Raw genomic sequence first — 27,261 nt, forward strand, 5'->3', positions numbered from 1 at the left:
GTGGCCCTGCTAGGGGACTGGTCACACCCGAAGCCACGCACCTGCTGCTGATGAGGCCTCGTCGGGGGAGCTACTTAAGAGAGTCTTGAAGCTCCCACCGACGCGGGATCATTGCGTGAGACTCCACGTTAGTTACCAGTTTAGGTTTTGTCGTTAAGTGCATGCCTGCCATTGATAAGTGTGCTGACGGCTGCCGCTATTGTTCCTTGCAGGAGGTGCGTGGGAGGCATGAAGAGCGGCGGGCACCGGGAGTGCCGACACACGGGAGCAGAGAGCACAAGAAGGACACGACACGGGAGTCTGGGGAAAACACGGGGATTTATTGTTGTTTTGTACCACGCACTGTAAATAAACGCACTGTCTACACACAGAGCACCGCGCCTGGGTCCTCCTTCCTCACACCCCCCACGGTCTGCCAGCCAGACCGTGACAGAAATACCAATATTCATAATGATAATAAAAAATGTAGGAAGTTAAAAAGAAGAAAAAGGCAGTGTACACAGAATCCTTTGACATGTTTAATCCTTCTATCTGGCGTGTCAGGCTGTTGTAGGTGTAGTTTTCCATTGACTGAAGTAAGCAGCTGGTGCTGTTCTGCAGCAACAATAAAGTCCTTTTTCTTTTTATACATGCCATCTAATTATCAAGGGAAACACTTTACCTAGAATAGGATTTATATAGGATAACACAGAACAGAATCTTAGCAGTGTTTGACCATCTACAGTGTCAACCTGTTGTTAAAATGAACACATAACGCAATGCACCCAACATCTTTTATCAGATAAATTCAGCAAATTAAATAGAAGTTGTTCTGTTGTTAGATGAGCAGATGTTGTTTACCAGCAGCAATGAAGACCTTGGTCCCGTTCCTTTTTGAGAACTATTATCCTCACATACATTTATCCTTTAAGAATATGTCAACATATAAAAATAGTAAATGGGGCAGAACATATGGACAAAATCCAACTTGCCAAATGGTCCTTTACATATATTTCTAGACATGCACTATCTATTTTCTGGACTGTTGACTGACATTTGTACCAGTTATGGCAATAATAAGGCCTTAATAATTGGTTTTGTTAAGAGTGATTGTCCAAAATAATTTAATAGAAACTAGAGGTTCAACATCCCCTGTTTTACAGTCTTTTTACTAACAGAACATTACCTTTGCCATCAAACATCAATATGAGGTTATTTTAGTACTGTTTCTTTCTTATTTAAGTTTGCTGTCATTAAGAGGCTATGCATCGCTGTTTCTTTGATTAACAGAGTTAGTCAATAGTAGTGTTTCTTTCTAATGACAGCAAACTTTGATTAGGAAGATAAACTGAAGTCACTTCTTTATGTTTTTGTTTATTTGATTGTTTGTTTGTTTTGTTGTATTTTATTTTAGTAGTCCACGATGCATGAGATCAAATTGGGATTAATAGTGACCAATGTAGTATCTCACCCTGCTGTTAGAAAGCTTTCACTTTTTGTGGTAATAATAAAAAAGTGCCCTCAATAATGTTGAGTTGTTGGGTCTGGCTAATCATTCATATGATGGGTAACATGTGCAAAAAGTTTCCAAGGACCCTAACATTTCATCACTAGTCTTCTGGTGTCAAAATGCATGCTTCTAAAATCAGAAAGACAACACGTACATTTTAAGTGAGTGGGAGGTGTGGCAGGAAAAAGGCTTTATCCTAGAGCAAAACAGTTTGCTAGTGGAAATGGAGTCACACAAGATTCTTTGGATATATGTATCAAAGACACAGTAGGTTGACCATAATAACAGTAGACATGTTCGAGCAGACCAAAAACAGCTGTGTATCTGATATGCAGGGAACCCTTGTCCTGTACAGACAAGTTCCTATTTCACCACATGAGTTCATCGACTTCTGTGACTTGCTTGTATGGTTACGAGTCTAATGATGCTCATGCGCAAGTCTTTACTGACCACTCCATAAATAATGGGGTTGATGGCTGGTGGGACAATGATGAATAGAATGCTTAAGAACTTCTTTATGTTTTGGGAGAGTAAAGGGAACCTATAACTTACAATTATGGTCAGTGAAGCTATTTCAAAAAGCACATACACAACAAGATGAGAAGCACAAGTTTGAAAGGCCTTGCTGCGAATTCTACTATCAGTTCTGCCTTGTTTTACCGAAGCACACAGGATCCTGATGTAGGAAAAAGCAATGATGAGGAACATCCCTGTACTCACAGACCAGGTCATGGACAGACCTATAGAATAGGAAAAAAAAGACAATTATCCTCTTATTTCAGTGTCCTGTACCCTTCCAGTCACAAACATTTTTGCTTATAATTGCTTTGAATAGCCAGTATGACTGGAATTATGTATTATAAAAAAACAAAATTCGAGTCAGTTTATCATTTATGACCCAGAAATATTACTAATTTATGATAACTCGACAAGCTAAACTTGTTGAAAACACAAAGCAAATCCACAGTCATCAAAACGGCATTTTTGGAGACTTTGGCCTATTAAAAACAGGTCTTTTTTGTAAGAAGCAGAATTGAAGCTCCGGGGTAATGTACTGACCATAGATGTCACTGGTAGGGGTGGGAATGCAGGCCAGGCCTAGGATACCCCGGTTGCTGCAGTAAACATGCTGGATGATTCGACCACACAACGGGACATTCATGTGGAAGCCAAAGAGCACAGCAATGAGCACAACAGCAAGGAACCAGGCAAGGGCGCAGCAGGAGTGCAGCCGAGCTGAGGTCATGATGGCGTAATACCTGAGAGGTTCACACACTGCTATGTACCTACACAGAGAAAAAACTTAAATATTCACATATTAAAATTATTAGGAGCTTTAACTTTTAAATGTCCTTCAAACATGATTTAAATTCCAGTTTCCATTTACAAACTCTACAATTCTACCAACAACCAGTTAAACAAACTTCCCAAACCACAAACTGCTGGAAAGGAGCAAGGGAATGACATGTCATAATTCATTAGTAGCATTCAGAACATGTTAAAGCCCAGTAGTTTACAGAACCACCAAAAAGAATAGTTGGATCAGTTTTGATCAGTAGTTAATGCCTTTCATTACCTGTCGTAGGCCATCGCAGCCAGAATAGTTTGTACTGCAACCCCATAAGTGTGCATGAAGAAGGCCTGGGTGATAGCCGGGATGTATGCAATCTTCTTCTGCCCGGTCAAAAAGTGCATCATGATGCGAGGTAGCACTGTTGTGGCCCCCAAAAGATCACAGACTAGCAGGTGGCACACCATTACAAACATGGGTCTGTGCAGGTTCTTATCGTTAACTATAACAAACACCACCACACCATTCCCCAAAAGCACCACAAGATAGGTTAACAGAGCCAGGAAGAACAGCAGAGGGCCAAACCCTGGTGGTATATAGAAGCCTTCAAGTTCAAACACAATCGGCTGTTTGAGAGGAGTCAGCATCGTTAGGTTCTCCATCTACAACAGCACTTCCCTGCAAAAGATATCAAAACCTAAGAATATTCAGGCAACAAAGACATTAATAGAATAGAATAGAATAGAATAGGTTTTTATTGTCACTGTTACAAGAACAATGAAAGGCATTTTGGCATTTCTCCATGTGTGTGAAGTACATAATAGCGTAAGTATTTACACAATAACAGACATATTTGCATTTAAACAAGAATGAATAATAAAAATGTTACATTTATTACCACAAAAGTCAATTGAAAGGCTAATAAAAACCTTTGAAACTGTTGATTGAATGAAATATATATTCCTCTAAGGAAACCACAAAAGCAAAAAAAGTCAATCTGTGAAAACAGTTCATAGAAAAAGAAAACAAACCTGTGGTGCATATGGAACATTTGAAGCACTCTTGCGACGCTTTTCCCTCCCCTCCTTCTCATTAGAGTGCTGACGTTTTTTCACTCATTGAGGAAATCATGCTGGAGTTTTATTGGCTCAATCCTCTTGATGTTGCTTGATGCCAAGTAACATCAGTCCAGATCCCTTCCTCAGCTCAACTTCACTAGTGAAACGTTAACTTAATGCTGACTGACTTTTATTTGATTTTTTTTCCATTGCTGGTCAACACAGGTTTTCATCTCTTTGGCTAATTTTCCCCTTCAGGATTTCTGTAGAAGAGGATTTTAATGGAGTAACCTGACAAATAAGATCAATTCAAGTAGTTTGCACTCTTGCACACTAGAAGTATGGTGATTGAGGGGAATTACCACTTTGCTGAAGTCTCTTATGAATTGCTGGTAGAAATTCACAAATCCCAGGAACCTCTGTAGTTCCTCCCAGTTCTTTGGCTTCTTAGGCCACTCCACCAAGGCCCTGACCTTAGCCAGATCTGCCTGCAGCAGCCCCTGTTCAACAATAAACCCCAGAAAGGACAGAGTCTGCACATAGAATTTGCATTTTTCTCCTTTCATGAACAGACGGTTCTCAAGAAGTCATTGCAGGATGAGTGGGATCTGTTTCACATGATCTACTTGATTCTTGGAGAAAATGAGAATGTCATCCAGGTAGACAAGCACAACACGGTTAATGAAATCTGAAAGTGCATTGTTCACTGATTGCCGGATAATGTTAACTGAATTTCCCGGGTGCGGTGAGTTATATTGGCTAGCCAAATTCTTGCAACAGTTCAGGAAGGGGAACTAAGAGGAGACCCAGCTTCTGAGCTTGCGTTTCACCCATGAAGTTTTGTATGGCCGTTGAATTGATTAGCGTGCTTTATGAGTAAGTATGGGAGTATGGTGTGAGCTTAGCAGGACATGATAGGTGGGGAAATACATCCTCAGCTGTCAGTATCCCTACCACTGCTGATGGTAACTGCTGATAACAAATATAAGAATGAAGAAAACAGGGTTACCCCAGGGCAGTAATGTTGTTCGTAATAGTGTTTTCGTTTGTTTATCTTATAATTTGTGAATCTGCAAACATTCCCACTCAGTCCTTATTTATATGAAAGTAGCTATATTGTGGTGGGGCTTGTTTATTTGTTTTGTTTATTTGTTTGTTTGTTTGTTTGTTTGTTTCGTCTTTGCTTTACTTTTACTTGATATGTTGTTTGTTTAATTTAAGGCTAAAAGAAAATTAAATCAATGAGAAGTGAAATTTGAGGGGGTAGGGACTAATAAGTGTATACTTCTGCCTACTCCTTTTCAAACAAAAGAATGGAATTATATTTTGTAATGATTGTGAATGCACATGTTTGAAATAAAAATGAACTGAATTGAACTGCTGATGGGCAACATCTTTTAGCCGAGAAGGACATGCATCTTCAAAATGTCCCTTCTTCCCGTAAGCAAAACACTCCTGCCACGTGCCTTCTTCTCTGATCAGCTTGGCTGTATGGACTGTTCCTCATCGTCAGCTTGCTCGTATTCCACCATATGCCGTTCTGCGTACTAAAACCCCGTCCGAGAGCTTGAACCTCTGTCAGCCTAGCGAAGGCCACTGGTCGGTTTCCCATACTCGTACATATGGTCATCCAACCAAATACATATATCAATAAGAGCAGCAGTCCGCAACCCCCAGCCCGTGGACCGGTACCGGTCCATGAGTCGTTTGGTACTGGGTCGCGAGAGTTGAGGCTCTGGTGTGAAATTTTCAGGGTTTTTATCGTTAACTCAGTTTCCCTGGGTCTTTTCCCGTGTTATAGATGTGTTTCTTATTTTGAAAGAAATATTTACTCATTTCCATAGCAATCACAGAGCATTAAGGGGCAGAGAAATGTTACTTTCAATGTTGTTGGCACATTTTAGAAGGATGCTGCTAATAAAGTTACACAATTACACAGTGAATTCACGTTTATTATTGTATTCACAAAATACCACAGTTTTTGTCTTGGTCTTATCATTTTATTTTGTTGTATTTATCCGCCACACCTTAAAGGCCGCTCTGTGAAAATATTGTCAGACCTTAAACCGGTCTGTGGCGCAAAAAAGGTTGGGGACTGCTGAATAAGAGCATCCAAAGTCTTTCGTAATTCTTCTGTGGCCAACTCATGTTTTATTTCCTCATTCAGGCTGTTCGAGAATGCTCCATGGAGTGCTTTTTCCTCCCAGCTGGTGTCCTTGGCTAAAATTCTGAAATTCACTGAGAAATCCGCCACGCTTCTCCTGTCTTGCTTGAGGGTGAACTCACGATGTGCCGCCGTGTCAGGGCAGATACCTTTGTCAAATACACAGTGAAACCTAGACAGAAAATCATGTTAGAAACTTTTAGCATGAGTCTTTAATACCGCTTGTGCCCATTTCAGTGAGAGGTAGGGAAAGAGCAGGCAGCAGCAACACTTAGCCAAGGTAGAGAAGATGGAAGATGAAACAATTTCCAGGTCAGAGGGGAAGACAGCGAATATATTTACAGTGTAAAACAGTGATAAACAAAGTCTAAGTCCCGGTACTGTGGCTTCTGTGGTGATTTCTCCCGAATCCCACACAGTGCTCGAGTCCATGGCGTGAATTGTGAAACAGCAACTCCAATTCCAAACAATAGCATTGCTCCCATGAAAACAGCTCTGCTCCTGAGTCCTAGTGAAGAAAAAGTCACAAGTGATGACTAGGCAATCCTCTGGGCAAGTCAGCCAGTGATGGCTGCCGGACCATGACATAACCAACCTAACTACTTCCAAGATTTACTTTAGATGGTTCCCGTAAGTTAATGTCACCTTCCATCTGCTAAAGGGCAGCCTGACCAATTTATTGTCAATATGGACATCTTAAATTCTGCAGTAGGTGTAGTCTCAGTGCTCTGTACTTGAAGGAAGCTGCACTCATGTGCATTATTTTCTTGACATCTTATTTCCACAGAGCAGAACTGAGATGTCGGAAACTACAAGTTGTTAGCCATCAAACTGGCTTTAGAGACATCGTGGAATTTGGAGGAAGGGCCTGAAATCTTTCACTTCAGTTCAGCTGGTCAGAATCTCTCCTATCTTCAGTCTGCTAAAAGATTAAATGCTAGACAAGCACTGTTATCTTGGTTATTTGGGTGGTTCGGCTTTTTCATCTGGCCCATTTCTGGAAAGGTTAAGCTTGATACCCTGTGAGAGGAGTAGGAATGTTTTACTGCTATTATTGGCTGCTATTTTTATAATCATCATTACCATTTATGATTGAGAGTGATGTTGCATTCAGATGCATTCAGATGTTCAAATATATTGGTATTATATTAGTCTTTATTACAAGTCCAAGAAGAACCACTTTAAACTGTGGAGTTGAATCTATAATTTTAAATGTTTTTAATGCTTCTATAATCTCAGTGTTTCTGTGTAGAGGGCAGAGACAGGAAACACGTCTGCAGGGCATGCTTTTGCAGAAGTGAAACTGAAAGCAGACTCTGAATGTAAGTACTGTGAGTAGGATATGAAACTTTTAGTAGAGGCTTTTGATTAAAACATTTAGAGGAACTGAATAGGAGTTTGGTTGTAACTAAACTGTGTGACATGTAAAATATTGGGATAACACATGCAGCTCTAAATTAGTCTTATTACATAAAAAGCAGTTACAGAATAACAAATGCTTGTTGAAGTGACCAAGTTTTTGTTTAAAAACAGAAGCAAAGGGAGAAAGCTTATATATTTTGGTTAAGTTTGATAAAGTATAAATTAGAATGTATCATTACAGTAAGAGCAGCAAAAATGAAAACAGGTTATAACACAGGAAATGTGAGTTTTAAAATGAAGTTAGTGTCAACACACAGAAGTTGTTCTTAGGGAGCTTTTAGCCATGATGAAATTTATCTAGGAGCAATTAACTAGGTGCTTACACTTAGTGATTAAAGTGGTTGTTTTTCTTTGATCCTTTAGTAGAATAAGCAGTTTTCTTGTGATAGGTGACTTTAGATGAGAGGCACGTGCAGCAGCAGCGACAGTTTGTGTACAGGATGTGGATGATCAGAAACACATGCAGAGACGTGCTTCCTTTGAGCCTCTTAAAGGCAGTGCTTTTAAGAGTTTTACAAATGCTGAGTACGGTTGAATGAGATATAAAAATAAAAGTCAAAAACCAAATACGAAATTAGGTTCATGTTTTGAGTAATATTAGGTTGAATCAGGTTTGAATAAAGAGAGCAATTGAGGGACATAAGGTAGGAAAGCCGTAGTAGGGAGAAAGCTGTTTTGTTTCCTTTGCAGGAGGCCTGATTTCCACTAGAGAGGGACCCAGGAAAGGGATAGACCACTGGAGATTCACAAGTGTAGGGGGTCTCTCACCGGGTATGAGTGGGTTCAGGGGTGAGGGAGGAGTGCTGATTGAGCTCTGCTTGCACTCTTATTCTCTCCTGCCCCCGATCAACTTTAGGCTCACTGATACTTTGGTGTGATTAACCTCAAGCATGAGTGTTCTCAAGTGGGAGCGGGCCTTTTATTATTAAGACCACCTAGATGACATGAGTTTGTCTGGTTCGCTAAGTCACAGAATGCCAAGAGAGGGTCAGAGTGGGAAAAGTGATCCTAATGTACATGACGTCAGGGGTGGACAGGGAAGCAGCTGAATGGGCCAAGGAGTGACCCAACATAATGTATGGCGACCTCTGGTGTGCCAGAGGTCGAGAGAGGGGATTGAGAGGAGTAGGAATGTTTTACTGCTATTATTGGCTGCTATTTTTATAATCATCATTACCATTTATGATTGAGAGTGATGTTGCATTCAGATGCATTCAAAAACCAACTATTTACATTTCAACTTTTAACCATTTAAATTTTCAGATTTTTCCTTTTAAACTAATTTAAAAGGAAACAACACAAGACACTGCAAACCACAATACAATAAAATATTGATTAAAATATGCAAAACAAAGAGAAAAAAAATGAAGGCCATTAATTAAGGGAAAGATTGGTATTTAAAAATATTAATATCACACTCTACTGACGGTGTTTTATCTTCTTATCTTATCTAGTTCTCAGGTGCCTGTGCAGGTTGTTTGTGGAGCCGGCTCTATATGATATCCTTCTCTTGCACTCTGCCTTTGCATTGTGAAAAAAATTGAAATGGTTCCAGATCTTGCTTCTTTTCTTGGTGTCACTCATTTTCCTTTCTGTACCTGTCTAATGTGACAATGCTGTATCTTGTTGTTGCTCGCGCCTCTCTTTCTCTCTTTCTCCCTCCTGCTTCCCCCCAGCTACAAAAAACCTACAAAGACTCAGCTCTAAGAGCCATTTCGTTCGCGACCGACCCATCACTACAACCTTCAGAGTCAGAACTCTGACTTGGGAAATTGAGAACAACATCTAAGATGATCCATGTTACATTATGTGGAGCTGGGTAGTTGTACATGCGTGTGGTGCTCCTGTCACTCCTACTCTCTCTCTCCCTTTACTCTCTCCAGGACCCAGTTGCCACTCAATATCCCCAGTCAGCACCTGGGGATAATTAGCAATTAACTCACTATAAAAGCTAGGTGAGGCGCGCTTGTTGTTTGTTGCTCATTGTTGTTAGTAGTTATTCCTGCTATGTTATATTGTGTGAAACTGAGGTAAAGGAAAAGCAGTGCTCGTTGGTGTGTGTTTGGAGTGTTTTAAGGGAGCAGGTTGGATTTCATTTGTGAGTGAGTAGTATGAGCCAGTGAGCCACTAAGGTGCAATTTAGTTAGTTTCCCTCCCTTTAGTCAGGTGAATGTGTTGTGGTTTTTCTCTTCATTTTGGTATTATAGCGGTGTTGCCTTCTCTTTTTGTTAAGAATAAAGTTTACAACTGAACCACTTCTGCACTGTTTCACTTCTTTCTCTCCCAGCTTGCTCCTTACACCCTCCCCTAGACTTCCATCTCGGCGACATAACAATCTACAGAGTCAGTGATGACTGGGGAGGCTGTTACCTGCATCTATGGCTATGTTCACACTGCAGGTGAAAGTGCATCAAATCCAACTTTTTTGACCCTATGCGACCCATATCCGATCATGTGTGAACGGCACAAATCTGATATTTTCAAATCCGACCTGGGTCACTTTCGTATGTGGTACTGAATCCAATACATATCCAATGTTTTAGAAAGCGACTGCTGTTTGAACGGTCATGTCGCATTAAAATCCATCTTTTACGTCACTGACACAAGACAGACGCCAATTATCAGCACCGGAGAAGCGCCCGAGAAGACATTCCGAACGCTTCCTGGCCATCCAGTGAAACTGTTGGGAAGACAACCTTGGAGAAACGTGAACATTTTATTTGTACTGTATAATCTGCAGATTCTGACAGAAATCTGCAGATTATCCTTTGAAGCACCGCTCCTCTAAAACAGCAATAAGGATCATTATTAGGCCATATGTAAAGAACAAAATAACTTTATAAGCAAAATTGGAAAACGTAAAGTCCGAAACAAGTCTTTATATTAAGGGATATCAGCCAAACAATACTGTTTGGTCTGGGTCTAAACAGAGCGCGTTGTGTGTGACGTCTTCTAAGGCAAGCTATTAGTGCCAAATATCGCCACTTTTCTAACCCATTTGGTTAAGAAATGGCGTAAAAAACGCTGTTTAGTTATTCAAAACGCCATAAAAAAGCGGTGTTTATCCCGACAAAACGCCGTTTGTCCACCACTCAGATGGGGCATTCAAGGCGCCATGTGAAAAAACGCCGTTTTTATCTGTCTTGAATGCCGGTGTTCTGTGTCAGCTGTAACGGCGTTTAAAACGCAGTTTTCTTGAAATTATGCAGGGCACTCCCCATGATTCCATCATCGAATTACTTTCAACTCATTTTACCCAATCAAGAAGAAGAAGTGTAGACCACGCTAATTCATCACAGATAAACCTTGCTGCTAAGTGATTGCCTATTCCAGAGGTTCCCAAAGTGTGGGGCGCAGAGCCATTGCAGGGGGGGGTGCGGTATGAAAAGAAAAAAAAAAACAAAGAACCCTTGGACACTGCTAGCGTCATTGACAGGTTTTTGATGGGGCTCCCACACAAACGCAAAGCAGGAGATGAAGCATCGCCAAATATGTTTCCAAACCAACTTCCTTCTGAGCCAAGTGGTAGAAAATATGGTGAAGCATATCTTCCCTTTGGCTTCACCTGCACAAGTGCCAAGATAGGTCTCTGCGACAGAATTAGTTTCCCTTGCTTCGGGAGCACGCGCTGGGTTGTCCAAATCACGGACAAACAGTATCCCACAGTTTTTTATGTTTTTGAACCCATTTTGCACAGAGAGGCATTTTTTGAGAAATGTATTGATAGCAATGTTGAATATTATTACACAGGAAAACTACAACTACGCGTAAAATAATCACACCTCGACGCCTCTGCCTTTCTAAATGGAGGGACAGTAACTGCGTGTGTATATGTAACCGTGTTAAACCTGAAGATAGTCAGATTAACAGTATTTTGTCTCTATCTGTCATTGTGCAATTAATCTCATGTAAACAATCACGTGGCGCACAGCGAGACGTGAAAAATGCAGTTTACGTGTGGACGAAAGGTCCAAACACAGAAACAGCTGCTTTTCAAAAATACCCGTTTAAGTGTGGATGTAGCGTAACAGAATTAGTAGTGCATTTTATTGCTGCCTGTAATTTATTGCAGTTTACTTGTATTTGCTTAATTGTTTACTAAATGTTTGAGGTGTGAAATAAACCGCAATGGAATTTGAAAACAAAATATGCGTGTGTGGGGGTATTTGGAGGATGTGTTTGTGCCGGGGGGGCTAGGTGGTGGGGAGGCGCGAACATTTTTCTTGCAAAACAAAGGGGGGCCCAGCAAAAAAAGTTTGGAAACCACTGGCCTATTCGGTACCAGTGCTTGAAAACCACTATGCATTTTGATATGTTTAAAGCATGATCAAACAAGCAAACAATGGAATGCTTTTTCTGATACAAGTGGAGACCTTAACTGTGTGGCGCAAGGCTCCCTTGTTTACTTGAGGGATCAGCTATTAGTGCTGCGCTCTGCAGCTGCAGCTGCGCTACCGCAGTGTAGCATTATGATGCTAATGGAGTCCTGGCTCACACCACAAACTCCGGACATGAGTGTGGAGCTGCCCGGTTTCCAGCTGCTGCGGGCGGACAGGACGAGAGACAGCGGTGAGAGGAAAGAAGGGGGACTGGCAATGTTTCTGAATGACAGATGGTGTAACCCCAGGCACATCGCTGTGAAAGAACGACTCTGCAGCAGAGACATTGGGCTGCTAGACGTTAACGTGTGTGGAGGCAGCCTGTGACTTTCTCCACTCTGTGGTCAGCAGACTGCAAACGAAATCTCAGAGAGCCCTTTTTTAATATCAGGGGACTTTAATCACACATCACTGGACTCCACACGGCCCACCTTCACCCAGTATGTGACCTGGAGGGGAAAAGCGGGGAGGCTCTTAAGGACTTTTGATTCATAAAATATCTTCCTGGCATCATCCATGGTTTTTACTACTCTTCTGGTTCTGAAAAAGAGTTCTTCATCTGCAATAAAAAAAATATATTAAGAAATGAATTTAACCACATATATGAGTTGTTAGTATTAACAATAAATTACTGACCCTTTTGTTTGAAGTTTGAGGCATATCTTCTGAGGTTTTGCCGCTGAGCCTTGTCATATCCTGAAGGGTAGGAGCCTGCAGAAATGAACAAGTCAATCTCTTGCCACTTCTCCTCCATATCTACGAATGTAAGTGGACATTTTCTTCTGAGCTTCAATATGTGCAGCTAACAATGCAAATAATTTAACTTATTAAATAACCACATTACCGAAACAGACTTAAAACACCGAAGCTGCAAATTCGACAGTTTGGTGCAAAAAGCAGATAGCAATTTCACTTTAAAATTGACAAACAATCACAAAATCTTAAAAAATCAAGTATCAACATCAATAAAGTGCTAATACTTACCGATTTTCCTCCAAATATGCCAACGGATTAGTGTGGAGTAGCGTTAAATCACAGCCGGATGCGCTTACCTTGCCTTTTTGTGTTGTGTGCATGCGCACACATGCTCAGAAACAACCGTTTACGAGAACACCTGTAGCGCAGCTGAAGGCCGCAGCGGTAACAGCTGATCCCTAACGTAAACAAAGGAGACATGCGCTGGGTCTCCAAATACGGCTGAGAAAAGTGGGGGCAAAGGAAGAGCGAAGTAAACAGACCTAGCACGAAGTGGTAATGCATAATGGCAGAATCTGATTGCTAAGACGTAAGTTAAAGGTAAGAGAAGTAAAGAGGAAAATAAGAAAGAAGCTCAGAAATAAGCAGAGGTGCCGTAACACACAGTTAGGGTTTTAGAAAAAGCATTCTGTCATTTGTTTGCTTGATCATGCTTTAAATGTATCAAAATGCATAGTGGGATTATAATACTGTGATAAGCACTGGTACCGCATAGGCAATCACTTAACAGCAAGGTGAATCTGTGATGCATTAGTGTGGTCTGCACTTCTTCTTCGTCTTTTAAACGCCGTTACAGCTGACACAGAACGCCGTAAAAACCAAATTTTTTGTGTATCTTTGAACGGCGTTTTCTGCCGAGTGACGTAAAAAGCGGCGTTCAAAGGCAGATAAAAACGGCATTCTGTTGGGATAAACAGCGTTTTTTTTACACAATTTCTTAACCAAATAATGCAATACAACATTGTTATTGTTAATTGTGATTCATCATTACTCTGTTAATCACTGAGTTGAGCAAAAGTAAATCAATAATAAAAGATAAATACTATAAATATAAGAATAAAACCCAAAGAGTATATTTAACACCCCTACTGGTTAGGAAGGAGCAAGCCCGGCCTTCCCCTGCTCTGTACCGTCACTTGTGCTCAGACACAGAGAGAGACGGAGGTGCATGAGACCTTCGCTGATTTTCACGCCAAGCTTGTTGCTGGAAAATAACTATAAACTTGATAAATTGCGCAAATATCCATACCGGAGATCTGCATGGACCTTGGAGAAACGGACCTGATCTGTTGTGAACATTTTGGACTTTGAAACCATCGCGGTGAGTCGGAAGCTGTTAAGCTAACCTTGAAGCTAAAAAGCTAACAAGAAGTTAACAGGGAATATAATGGCCCAATTTCAATGTTGTAGATCTGCACAGGTGCGGATGAAGCGGACAAGATCCTCTCTGAGAGTTGAACATTAGAAGCGTGCTGGTGAGTTAAACTGGGACTGGGTGAATCAGGCTAATTGAAAAGCTAACTAGCCTAATGCTCATAGCTGTAGCTGGAGCTGACCACGTTTTCACTGTGGGAGAACACACGGGGTTTCTCACGGAGTTCAGCCACTCTGAGCACTCAGCTTGTGTGCTGATGATATTCTAGTATTACTTGTTGAATATTAAACGCACTAAAATAAGATGTTGGGATAAGTTAATTTTGATCTTAAAGGTCATGAATCTATTTTATTTTTTTTTGTTACATTTGATACTCGAGCAGCACTGTATAGATGTCCCTGCATATTCTTATTGTGCCAATGCCTTACCACATACTGTACAGCCTGTGGGCTTTTGTATATTTTTTGGTAATTTTATTTTGTACATTGACTGTAATTAACATATTGCTTCATTGCTATGCAGTGCAAAGCAATGCTCCTGTAATTCAGTTAAAGGGGCAGTACTGTAAAAAATAATCTACCATAGTTCATGGTTTATTTATGATTTCTGATAGTAATCTGCACCTTGATGATAGAATAAGCTGATTGTGATTTAAAGATTGCATTCATGATTAAGATGCACTGTATAGACTATAGTTAGAAATTAGAATTAATGTTTTGTGCTTGTTTTGTTATAGCACTTACATTATTTACTCATATGGCCATATATATCATAGTGTGTAATAGCCCTGTTGTTTACAGGCTAGGTTTTTTTGTGGGATCTTGAGACCTGGATTTCTTCCTGACGAGGAAGATGGCGAGCCTTTCCCGAGTTGGCCCAGAAGGGCAGGTTGCTCTTCTCTCACGAACAATTGCAACAGTGCGGTAGGACGAAATCGCACCAATCACAGACTGTTGACTTATTGGATTTGACTTGACTGAACACTGACTATTAAGCCAGCAAGACTGACATATCTGAGCTCAGATAGGATTCTGATTGTTCTTATTATTGCTGTCACTGTATTTTATTTTATGTTTTCATTCCTGTTTATGAAGTGCTGTTAAATTGTTGCTAAATAGTTCAATACAATTCAAAGCAACTTTACCTGTGGCTCCAGTCATTCTTCTCCACGCAACTCACTTTATCCCTCCTACAAATCTAGCTATTGGCCCATTCTCTCCATCTTACTTTAACTTCCCCTACCCTATCCTGTACTTGGCTACAAAACAAACTCAGGTTTACCTCTCTGACACAATCCCAGCAAAACCTGTTGAAAATTACACGAGTGTTTCATTGTAGATTCTCAGTTTCCATTTATTTTAATTCTGTGTGTACGCAGTGTGTCTGTATGGTATGCAGGGGACACTAATGGGAACAGGAAGGCTGCGCAGAGATTAACTAACACATCCCAAAAAATGATTGGCTGCTCTCTGCCACCCTGGAGGCCATTGCCAGATCCTCCTGTCTCAGGTAAACCAGGGCCCTCACAGGTGAACCCGCCCACTACCTGTTTGACCGCTGCTCTCTGGTCTGTGCCTCAAGTCAATCAGCTCCCACACCTCCAGACTCACTAACAGCTTCTTCCCCTTGGTCATTCAGACTGTTAACAAACACTATTCCCCCACACCCCGCCCCTGCCCACCCACATCACCCATCTGAGCCATGGTCAGATTAACCCTACATGACTCTATTCAGACCAAGTCTCGTCTTTGCACTACTTCCAAGCACTTTGCTCTCCTATTTATGTATTTTTTATACTCCTGCAGAGTGGAGCACCCATAATTTTGTTGTACATGTACAATGACAATAAAGGGCTATTCTATTCTAAAGTAATTAAATTCCTTGAGGTATTAAGATATTCACATTTTTTTTCATAGATGTAGAAAGGAAGACAAATCAGGTCATTCAGTCTGTAATTACAGGAGTTTGGGTCCATTCATCTTGACATTAATTCAGTTTGGTGTCATTTATATATAAATCACAACAACAATTAATAAATAAAAATTAATTAATAATATTAAAAAACTTTGGGCTTTGTTCTGCCTCTTGTATGAGTATCCAGTATTTTTGGAACATTTACACTGCACTAGATTGTGAAGTGTTTAATGATGCTGCTGCGTAACTCTTTACTGACCAGTCCGTAGATAATGGGGTTGATGGCTGGTGGAACGATGATGAACAGAATGCTAAAGAATTTCTTCAGGTTTTCAGACACTGAAGGAAACCTGTAACTCACAATTATGATCACTGAGGCTATTTGGTAGAGCACGTACACGACGAGGTGAGAAGCACAGGTTTGAAAGGCCTTGCTGCGGATGCTGGTGTTGATTCTGCCTTGTTTTAGAGATACGTGCAGGATCCTGATGTAGGAAAAAGCAATGATGAGGAAGATCCCTGTACTCACAGTCCAGGTCATGGCCAGACCTACCGAATAAAAAGAGACAACTGTCCTTTCAATCAAGTATTACATGTCCCCATACCCATGTTGTTTAATTGTTCCCTCAGCTGAAGTCTGTTTATATCTGTGTATATATAGAAAAACCAGCTAATAAATGTTTGAGAACTCACTGTGGGGACAAGCTTGTCTTTAACTCTGAAGAAAAAACATGACAACACAATCACTTTAATTCCTTTCTCTAAAAATCCAACAAAACACAGAATATTATTTAGAAGTTGCTTGTACAACAGTATAAAGTGGAGACAATGGTTTGCAATACTACACTCATCCTTTTAACTATTGAGGGAGAGAAAAAAATTTAAACTGTGAAACTGAGGCTATAATTCAAGCTGTTTTGAAGCTGATAAAATGTTCAATCATCTATTGCATACACTACAGACTGACCATAGATGTTACTGGCAGGTGTGGGAATGCAGGCCAGGCCTAGGATACCCCGGTTGCTGCAGTAAACATGCAGAATGACTCTGCCACACAATGGGACATTCATGTGGAAGCCGAAGAGCACAGCTATAAGCAGCAGAGCAAGCAACCAGGCCAGGGCGCAGCAGGAGTGCAGCCGAGCCGAGGTCATGATGGCGTGATACCTGAGAGGTTCACAGACTGCAATGTACCTGCACAGAGAAATCAAAGAGACATTTATACTATTATTTTAAAGTCTTTTCAAAATCCTGTAGTTTCTCATTTCTTTGGAAAAAAAACTTTTTTTTTTTTTTTTTTTTTACAATTCTACAAACAAAAAGATAGAAACAGAAGAAGAACAGATGAAAAGAACACAATGCTGACATACAGCTAAAGGTTGGAGACATAATTCATTACAATTACATTCAAACATTCATTCAAGTGAAAGCAGCATCAAAAAGGAAAGTTTGATTTTCTTTTTTCCTTGATTTTTTGTGTTGAGCTGATAGTTTTATTACCTGTCGTAGGCCATCACACCCAGAACAGTCTGCACTGCAACCCCATATGTGTGCACAGAAAAGGCCTGGGCAATGGCCGGGATGTATGCAATCCTCTTACGCTCCATCAAGAAGTGCATCATGAGACCAGGCAGCACAGCTGTGGACCCCAAAAGATCACAGACTAGCAGGTGGCACACCATTACAAACATGGGTCTGTGCAGGTTCTTGTCCATAACAATCACATACACTATGACACCATTGCCCAGCAGCACCACCATGTAGGTAAACAGAGCCAGAAAAAACAGCAAAGGGCCAAACCCTGGAGGTATATAAAAGCCTTCAAGTTCAAACACAATTGGCTGTTTGAGAGGAGTCACCATCGTTAGGTTCTCCATCCACAGCAGCTCGTTTCTGCAAAACACATCAAAACCCAAGAAACAGGTAACAAATCAAAGAGAGTAGTAACATAATACAGCACACGTGATATATCAGTATTATAGGTAAAATTCAACATTTTCAGCTTACTGGAAATATACATCACTGTACCTGCAATAAAACAACTAAAGGACAGACACTAAACAGATGATCTCACAAGAATAACAAAAAACTAACGGTGATTTCTAATGATCAACACCCGACAAATGTTCTTCTGAAAAGCTTTAAGCATCACTTTCTCCCCTCCTGTCGACGAGTCAGAGCACTGACTCTGACTGGTTGAGTGGTGTGTTGTGCTTTTATTGATTTCACTTCAGTATTGCAGATCCCGTCCCTTAACCTTTCATTCCAACTGAAAAAAAGAAAAGAGAACTGCAGCTATCCGAGAGACCACTTGGAGGCTCCAAAATGAGTCGACGTAGACTGTTTTGATCATCATATTAAATTTCTTCCTTCATAACTACCGAAAAAAAGTACTTTTATATAGCAACCTTATATATAAACCTGTATATGTCCTGTATAAGTAAATAGGGTGGATTTAAAAAAAAAAAATATTAAAAAATAAATAAATAAATTAGAAGCAAAACTAAGACAAGGCAAAGTTAAGATTATGATGCATGTGAAACTTTTCCAAAAACTTTTACACACAATACCCCATAATCTCCAAAAGTTGGTTCTGTCTGTCTGGACGTAGCAACTTCTTTAGTTTCATCTGACTGCAGAGTTCCTGCACAGTACAGTACATTTGCATAATGAGTGAAACTAGAACAACTCCCACTGAAAAACATCACATCCAGATGAACAGACCCAACTTTTTAGGATTTCCTTATCTGGATGATGCATCAAGACCAGGGGCGATTTTAGCCCATTTTGGGGGTGCTTCAGCACCCCCAAAATGAATCAAAGCACCCCACAGATTTCTTACTTTTTTTTTGACAATATTTGCTGTTTGTGTGACACACTACTAAAAATATAAAAAGCATACAGTACTTGGTTGAGACGGAACATTTTAACAACAAAAGTATAGATAACCCCTCCCCCCTCCCAAAATGGTTTGTTCCAGCTCGCCCCCACTCTGGCTCTAGGGTCGTTGCTGCCAGAGCGATGGTAGCTGAGACGCAGCGGAGCGGAGGTGGAGTGCCCGGATTAAAACAGGACATATTAGCAGCATTTAACCTTCAGTTACTCTTTATGTAGTTAGATAGGAGTCATGTTTCTTTTTAGCTGAAAAACATTACACCAGGTAACCTGCAGTGTTGAAAACGTGTTTTCCAATGATGTTTGCTACCCTACAATCCGTCCTGCTCTGTAGTAAATTCAGCGACATTTGACCGTCCTGTTGCTCCCACTGAAATGTGTACAGCCTATTTAAAATCTAAAACTTAAAATTGTCCGTAGCTTCTGTTGTTACCACTGTCCTGTTTGAAATGGATACTAACTAGCTAACTGACTGAATGCCCATTAACCTTATAACTCCTGGTGTGTGTGTGTGTGTGTGTGTGTGTGTGTGTGTGTGTGTGTTTGTGTAGAGAGAGACAGCCAGGTTCATAATGGATATAAGGAAGTTTTTTCAAAAACAGGAGCCACATTCAGGTAAAAGTGTAAAATCAAATGATCCATCAATCAAGGATAATGTTGGATCAGTGTTTCAATATTTTATATCTTTTATTAGATGTTCATGTGGTTTGGTTATTTGCCTTTTGGTTGAAAGTAAACTGAGAGAGGACTTTTCATTAGTGATCTTAATAATTTTTTTTTCATATTAATGTAATTTTTTCATCTAATTGAATACAATCTATTTGTGTATGATTGTCAGTCCAAAGAGGGAGAGAGGAAAGAGGGAACGTGAGGAGAAAGGGCAGCTGTGTCTACAACTGTAGCTTGCCTCCACCAGTGTGTGAATGTGTGTGTGAATGGGTGGATGACTGGGTATGTAAAGCGCTTTGGGGTCCTTAGGCGGGGCTAGTAAAAAAAGCGCTATACAAATACAGGCCATTTACCATTTACCATTTACAAGGTCAGGAAGAAGCAGGTAAGAAAACAGACAGGGAACAGTGACAGGCAAAACAGAAACTATTAAACTGACGAAGAGAAAAAACCTGATTTTACTCACACAGTCTGGAAGTTGTGTCCTGCCGATATTAAAGCTGCTATACAGAATCTGCAAAACAAACTGGGTTGAAACATTTTTGACCCTCTTTAACAACATTCCAACATAACATTATCATTGATTGGGGAGATTAAAATTAATGATATATTTTTATGTGGTTCAGCCACAACTCTCCTAAAACCTCAGCCAGTAATAGGTAGGCCAACTTTTGGACTGTCCAGTTTGACTGCCGCATACAGACTTATGCGGCAGAGAAACACTTATCAGTGTTTCTCAAACTTTTTACAGTGTGCACCACCTGAGAAAAATGTCAAGTTCTCCCAAGTACCACTATGAAAGCATGAAACTCATAAATCTTACAACACAAGATTAGTATTATTAAATTAGTTAAATTAGTATCTGCAGTAAAGATTTTTTCATACATTGTATACATTCTACCACAGGCAAAGTTGCCTCCATTTTTATAGTTTTTTATTAATATTTTGTAATAATTTATTCTGTTTTGGGAGTGTTTTTTATGTATATGTATTATATTATACATACACATTAAAAGTGAATCTCTGTCCAAAACATGCACTCAGTTTACTTCTTACTCACTATGAGCATCATTTAAATAACCTTTATCAGATTTGATGGTTTTATTACAGACTTCTCAAAAAAGTGTTTTGCTTTTCTTTCACAGATGTGGGGATTAAATTCTGTTAAAATGTACAAAACGGTGATGTCATGTTTTGTGACGAGGACCCAGGCAGAGAGAGACTTCATGAATTTAAGAATCTTATGATTTAATAAAGAAATTTGCAGACTTGCACAGAGATGGTAAAATTATGATGACTGATAGCGGAGATGAAGACATCAGACGATGAGGACAGGGAGGAACAGGGGTTTAAATGCACCAAGGAGACAGTCAGAGGGAACTCGGGACAACTGGAGACATTTAAGGATGCAGGGACTGACAGAGACAGGGAAGAAGTCTCATCGTGACGTGTAAAGTTTATTTTGCCTGGCTGGGCAGCTCTCTGGGTGCTCAGCACCCCCAAAGCTCCGATCCTAGAATCGCCCCTGATCAAGACAATACCCCATAATGGCATAGTAAGTTTGCTTGAAATTCTACCATATTTATTAAAAATATAAAATGACATCAGACATCAAACATTAGAAAATGTGGAACAGGTGAAGCTCTGTGAATACTTTCAAGGTGCACCGTAGCTCTCAGGGAGCTACATCCATTCTCTTTCATGTATCTTTGATATACTGGCATTACATTTGACCCAAATCTGGCCGACACAACACTTTTAAGCCACATTCAGTTACACCAGACTTACCACAACCCATGTTAAAACCAGCTCATGAACCCTGGCCGTACATGGTCCACACCTTTCTGAAGTGTTAGTGTCATACAGCAGGAATACCCAGTTCAACAAGTCTAGGTCTGAATGGCTCAGAAAAATCAAAATGAAGGTTTTGAGTGGCCGAGTAAAAGTCCAGCCTATCCCAGCTGTCTTAGGGAGAGAGGCAGGGTACATCCTGGAAAGGTCGCCAGTCTGTCGCAGGGCTAACACACAGAGACAGACAACCATTCACACTCACAGCTATGGTCAATTTAGAGTTACTAATTAACCTAACCGCACTAACTGCATGTATTTGGACTGTCGGAGGAAGTCAGAGTACCTACGAAAACACGGGGAGAACATGCAAACTCCACACAGAAGGGCCTGATGGTGGAATTGAACTCAGGACCTTCTTGCCGTGAAGCAACAGTGCTAACCACTAAACGGCATTTGTGCCGTTTAGTGGTTACAGAACTGCTCCATTTCCCTATAAATTAAAAACTTTCCAAAACTGTATTTTTTATTTACTATTGTATTCTTTGTCTAATATTCAAATTTGTTCCATGAACTGAAATGGTGGCAAATAAAAAATAAAAGTAAAAAAAATATTTTTACACAGCACTGTAATTTTTATGACAGGTTATTAACAATTTGAGCAGACAACACTAACATAAAACTACTCTGCAGGCATATAAAACATTTTAGGAAACTGTACAGAAAAGTACAGTATTCCATCTATTATCGTGGGGATTACATTCTGGGACCCACTACAGTGAAAATCAGCAAAGTAGAAAAAGTAGAAAACCTTGTCTATCCATCCATCCATTCATTTTCTTTCATCTATCCACCTAAGCAGACAAGCCCAGACCTTCTCCCCAGCTACCTTCTCCAGCTTATCCAAGGAAACACCAAGGCATTCCCAGGTCAGCCAAGAGATATAATCTCTCCAGCGTGTTCAATTCAATTCAATTCAATTCAAATCAATTCAATTTTATTTATATAGCGCCAAATCACAACAAATGTCGCCTCAAGGCGCTTTATATTGTACAATAGATCGCACAATAATAAATACAGAGAAAAACCCAACAATCATATGACCCCCTATGAGCAAGCACTTTGGCGACAGTGGGAAGGAAAAACTCCCTTTTAACAGGAAGAAACCTCCGGCAGAACCAGGCTCAGGGAGGTGCGGGGCCATCTGCTGTGATTGGTTGGGGTGAAAGAAGGAAAACAGGATAAAGACATGCTGTGGAAGAGAGACAGAGGTTAATAACAGATATGATTCGATGCAGAGAGGTCTATTAACACATAGTGAGTGAGAAAGGTGACTGGAAAGGAAAAACTCAATGCATCATGGGAATCCCCGGCAGCCTACGTCTATTGCAGCATAACTAAGGGAGGATTCAGGGTCACCTGGTCCAGCCCTAACTATATGCTTTAGCAAAAAGGAAAGTTTTAAGCCTAATCTTGAAAGTAGAGATAGTGTCTGTCTCCCGAATCCAAACTGGAAGCTGGTTCCACAGAAGAGGGGCCTGAAAACTGAAGGCTCTGCCTCCCATTCTACTTTTAAATACTCTAGGAACAACAAGTAGGCCTGCAGTGAGAGAGCGAAGTGCTCTAATAGGGTGATATGGTACTACAAGGTCATTAAGATAAGATGGGGCCTGATTATTTAAGACCTTGTATGTGAGGAGCAGGATTTTGAATTCAATTCTGGATTTAACAGGAAGCCAATGAAGGGAAGCCAAAACAGGAGAAATCTGCTCTCTCTTTCTAGTCCCTGTCAGGACTCTTGCTGCAGCATTTTGGATCAGCTGAAGGCTTTTCAGGGAGTTTTTAGGACATCCTGATAATAAAGAATTACAGTAGTCCAGCCTGGAAGTAATGAATGCATGAACTAGTTTTTCAGCATCACTCTGAGACAGGATATTTCTAATTTTAGAGATGTTGCGCAAATGGAAGAAAGCAGTCTTACATATTTGTTTATTTGTGCATTGAAGGACATGTCCTGGTCAAAAATGACTCCAAGGTTCCTCACAGCATTACTGGAGGCCAAGGTAATGCCATCCAGAGTAAGAATCTGCTTAGATACCATATTTCTAAGATTTTCAGGGCCGAGTACAATAACCTCAGTTTTATCTGAATTAAGAAGCAGAAAGTTAGCGGCCATCCAGGTCTTTATGTCTTTAAGACATTCCTGCAGTTTAACTAATTGGTGTGTGTTACCTGGCTTCATGGACAGATAGAGCTGCGTGTCATCTGCATAGCAGTGAAAATTTATGCTATGTCTTCTAATGATGCTGCCTAAGGGAAGCATGTATAATGTAAACAGAATTGGTCCTAGCACTGAACCCTGTGGAACACCATAATTGACCTTAGTGTGTGAAGAGGACTCTCCATTTACATGTACAAATTGGAGTCTATTAGATAGATATGATACAAACCACTGCAGTGCAGTACCTGTAATACCTACAGCATGTTCTAATCGCTCTAATAGGATATTATGGTCAACAGTATCGAACGCAGCACTGAGGTCTAGCAGGACAAGCACAGAGATGAGTCCACTGTCAGAGGCCATAAGAAGATCATTTGTAACCTTCACTAAAGCTGTTTCTGTGCTGTGATGAGCTCTGAAACCTGACTGAAACTCTTCAAATAAGCCATTCCTCTGCAGATGATCTGTTAGCTGTTTGACAACTACTCTTTCAAGGATGTTTGATATGAAAGGAAGGTTGGAGATTGGCCTATAATTAGCTAAGACAGCTGGGTCTAGAGATGGCTTTTTAAGTAAGGGTTTAACTACAGCCAGCTTGAAGGCCTGTGGTACATAGCCGATTATTAGAGATAGGTTGATCATATTTAAGATTGAAGAATTAATTAATGGCAGGACTTCTTTGAGCAGTTTTGTAGGAATGGGGTCTAAAAGACACGTTGATGGTTTGGAGGAAGTAATTATTGAAGTTAACTCAGAAAGATCAATTGGAGAAAAAGAGTCTAACTTAACATCGATGGTACTAAAAGTAGCTGTAGATAATATTACATCTGTGGGATGATTATTGGTAATTTTTTCTCTAATGATAAGAATTTTATTAGTGAAGAAGTTCATGAAGTCATTACTAGTTAACGTTAAAGGGATTGTTGGCTCAGTAGAGCTCTGACTGTTTGTCAGCCTGGCTACAGTGCTGAAGAGAAACCTGGGGTTGTTCTTATTTTCTTCAATCAGTGACGAATAGTAAGATGTTCTGGCTTTGCGGAGGGCTTTCTTATAAAGCAGCAAACTATTTCTCCAGGCTAAATGATGATCCTCTAAATTTGTGACACGCCATTTCCTCTCTAGCTCACGAGTTATCTGCTTTAGGCTGCGTGTTTGAGAATTATACCACGGAGTCAGGTACTTCTGGTTTGAGACCTTAGTTTTCACAGGAGCTACAGTATCCAGAGTCGTACGTAGTGAGGAGGTAACATTATTAACAAGATAATCGACCTCTGTTGGGGTAGCGTTCAGATAGCTGCTCTGCTCTATGTTGGTACAGGGCATTGAAGATGATAACAGTGGGTGGATTATATTCTTAAACTTAGTTACAGCACTTTCAGAAAGACATCTACTGTGATAAAGTCTACTCTCCACTGCTGTGTAATCAATTATTGTAAATGTAAATGTTATCAGGAAATGATCAGACAGCAGAGGGTTTTCAGGAAACACTGTTAAATGTTCAGTTTCTATGCCATATGTTAAAACAAGATCTAGAGTGTGATTAAAGTGGTGGGTGGGTTCTTTTACATTTTGAGAGAAGCCAATTGAGTCTAATAACAGATTAAATGCCATGTTGAGGCTGTCATTTTTAGCATCTACATGGATGTTAAAATCACCCACAATAATTATTTTATCTGAGCTGAGCACTAAATCAGATAAAAAGTCTGAGAAATCAGAGAGAAACTCTGTGTAAGGCCCAGGTGGATGATAGATGATAACAAGTAAGACTGGTTTCTGAGTTTTACAGCTGGGGTGGACGAGGCTAAGCATCAGGCTTTCAAATGAATTAAAAGTCTGTCTTGGTCTTTGGTTGATTAATAGGCTGGTGTGAAAAATTGCTGCCACACCGCCCCCTCAGCCTGTGCTTCGAGGTTTCTGGTAGTTAGAATGACTCGGAGGTGTTGATTCATTTAAACTAACATAATCATCCGGCTGCAACCAGGTTTCTGTAAGACAGAGTAAATCGATTTGTTGATCAATTATTAAGTCATGTACTAACAGAGACTTGGAGGAGAGAGACCTAATATTTAATAATCCACATTTCACTGTTTTACTCTTTGGTTCAGATGTGGATACTGTATTGTTCTTTCTTTGTGATTTTTTATGTTTAAGTTGTTTGTTGCTGGTTTTTAGTTTGTTTTTTGTCTGTTTGGGAGCTGACACAGTCTCTATGGAGATGGGTTTTTGGAGGGGTAGCAGGAGGAGAGAAGCTGCAGAGAGGCGTGTAAGACTGCAACTTTGCTTCCTGGTCCCAACTCTGGATAGTCATATTTTGGGGGGTTTAATAAATTTGTCCATATTTCTAGAAATGAGAGCTGCTCCATCCAAAGTGGGATGGATGCCGTCTCTCCTAACAAGACCAGGTTTCCTCCAGAAGGTTTGCCAATTATCTATGAAGCCCACATCGTTTCTGGGACACCACTCAGACAGCCAGCAATTTAAGGAGAACATGCGGCTAAACATGTCACTCCTGGTCTGATTGGGGAGGGGACCAGAGAAAACTACAGAGTCCGACATTGTTTTGTCAAAGTTACACACCGATTCAATATTGATTTTAGTGACCTCCGATTGGCGTAACCGGGTGTCATTACTGCCGACGTGAATTATGATCTTACTGTATTTACGTTTACCCTTAGCCAGCAGTTTTAAATTTCCCTCAATGTCGCCTGCTCTGGCCCTGGAAGACAATTGACTATGGTTGCCGGTGTCTCTAGCTTCACATGTCTGAGAACAGAATCACCAATTACCAGAGTTTGACTGTTCCCCGGCGGGTGTGTCGCCGAGTGGGGAAAAACGGTTAGACACATGAACAGGTTGGTGGTGTACCTGGGGCTTCTGTTTAGGACTATGCTTCCTCCTCACCGTCACCCAGCCGCCCTCTTTCCCCAGCTGCTTGGGGTCTGCCGGGGAACAGCTAGCGGGGCCTACGCTATCTTCGGCTGCACCAGCTACAGGGGCCTGGCTAGCTACGGGTGAATGAAGGGTGCGAAGCCGAGTCTCCAATTCAGTAACCCTGGCCTCCAGAGTTGCAAATATGCTACATTTGTTACAGGTATCATTACTGCTAAAGGAGGCCGAGGAGTAACTAAACATCTGACACAATGAGCAGGAAAGAGCAGGAGGGACAGGTGAAGTAGCCATGGTGCTAACGAGTCGGCTACGAGCTAAGCTAAGCTAGCAGTACAGAGACAGTGAGTGAATACTTTGGCTATAAATTAGGTAGTGAGTACACAGAAAGGGTGATTCAGATGAAGCACGTTAAGATTATACTATAAAAAAGGGATGTATCAAAAGATTTAAATTAAATTGCTAAGCAGAAAAGCTACTCAGAAACACCACTGTGTTTGAGCAGGAACAGGAAGTGATACTCTACCACAAAGCGAGCGAAGACCAAGTGACAGCGCCACCAAGAGTCAGGAGTCTCCTGTTCTGGGTCTGCCCCAATGGAATATGCCCAGAACACCTCACCCAGGAGGCATCCTTGTCAGATGCCCCAGAAATCTCAACTGGCTCCTTTCAATGTAGAGGAGTAGTCAATGTAGAGAATTCCTCACCCTATCTCTAAGGGAGAGGCCAGACACCCTTTGGTGAAAGCTGATTTCCACCTTTGTAGCTGTGATCTAGTTCTTTCAGTCACTACCCAGAGCTCGTGACCATAGTTAAGAATATGGACTTAGATCATCCAGTAAATCAAGAGTTTCGCTTTAATGCTAAGCTCCCTCTTCACCACAATGAACCAGTACAGTGTCCACACCACTGCAGCACCAATTTGTCTGTCAATCTCCTGATCCCATCACTCAT

The 27,261-nt window shown here is 40.7% G+C and overlaps 2 protein-coding genes and 1 long non-coding RNA gene across 3 annotated transcripts; 1 reads left to right on the top strand and 2 right to left on the bottom strand.

Moving 5' to 3' along the window:
• Positions 1 to 1,746: 1,746 nt before the first annotated feature.
• On the bottom strand, positions 1,747 to 3,427 carry LOC106096817 (olfactory receptor 52E4-like). Its single transcript, XM_019363517.2, has 3 exons — positions 3,066 to 3,427; positions 2,549 to 2,775; positions 1,747 to 2,229 (listed from the first exon to the last, which is right to left on the bottom strand). The coding sequence occupies exons 1-3, from the start codon at positions 3,425 to 3,427 to the stop codon at positions 1,871 to 1,873; spliced, it is 948 nt and encodes a 315-aa protein (XP_019219062.2). The 3' UTR covers positions 1,747 to 1,870.
• A 9,997-nt stretch (positions 3,428 to 13,424) lies between these two features.
• Positions 13,425 to 15,680, top strand: LOC109203850 (uncharacterized). The gene is made up of 3 exons (XR_002063509.2): positions 13,425 to 13,880; positions 13,970 to 14,034; positions 14,735 to 15,680. It is a non-coding gene; the product is annotated as an uncharacterized LOC109203850 (long non-coding RNA).
• Positions 15,681 to 16,059: 379 nt separating this feature from the next.
• On the bottom strand, positions 16,060 to 18,048 carry LOC100693034 (olfactory receptor 52E4). Its single transcript, XM_019363516.2, has 3 exons — positions 17,349 to 18,048; positions 16,816 to 17,042; positions 16,060 to 16,397 (listed from the first exon to the last, which is right to left on the bottom strand). Exons 1-3 carry the CDS (start codon positions 17,723 to 17,725, stop codon positions 16,060 to 16,062), a joined length of 942 nt encoding a protein of 313 aa, XP_019219061.1. The 5' UTR covers positions 17,726 to 18,048.
• Between the last annotated feature and the right edge of the window lie 9,213 nt (positions 18,049 to 27,261).

This window comes from Oreochromis niloticus, linkage group LG10, assembly GCF_001858045.2.
Source record: "Oreochromis niloticus isolate F11D_XX linkage group LG10, O_niloticus_UMD_NMBU, whole genome shotgun sequence".
In the NCBI taxonomy this organism is placed as follows: domain Eukaryota; kingdom Metazoa; phylum Chordata; class Actinopteri; order Cichliformes; family Cichlidae; genus Oreochromis; species Oreochromis niloticus.

What these genes read in the sequence shown, in the direction of transcription:
- LOC106096817 (XM_019363517.2), bottom strand. Translation starts at nt 3,427, where the DNA reads ATGCTGACTCCTCTCAAACAGCCGATTGTGTTTGAACTTGAAGGCTTC. An exon ending in GCTGCGATGGCCTACGACAG is followed by an intron (nt 2,776 to 3,065) that starts GTAATGAAAGGC and finishes TTCTCTGTGTAG; the next exon opens with GTACATAGCAGTGTGTGAAC. An exon ending in CCCTACCAGTGACATCTATG is followed by an intron (nt 2,230 to 2,548) that starts GTCAGTACATTA and finishes CCTATTCTATAG; the next exon opens with GTCTGTCCATGACCTGGTCT.
- LOC100693034 (XM_019363516.2), bottom strand. Translation starts at nt 17,725, where the DNA reads ATGGAGAACCTAACGATGGTGACTCCTCTCAAACAGCCAATTGTGTTT. An exon ending in GGTGTGATGGCCTACGACAG is followed by an intron (nt 17,043 to 17,348) that starts GTAATAAAACTA and finishes TTCTCTGTGCAG; the next exon opens with GTACATTGCAGTCTGTGAAC. An exon ending in ACCTGCCAGTAACATCTATG is followed by an intron (nt 16,398 to 16,815) that starts GTCAGTCTGTAG and finishes TTTATTCGGTAG; the next exon opens with GTCTGGCCATGACCTGGACT.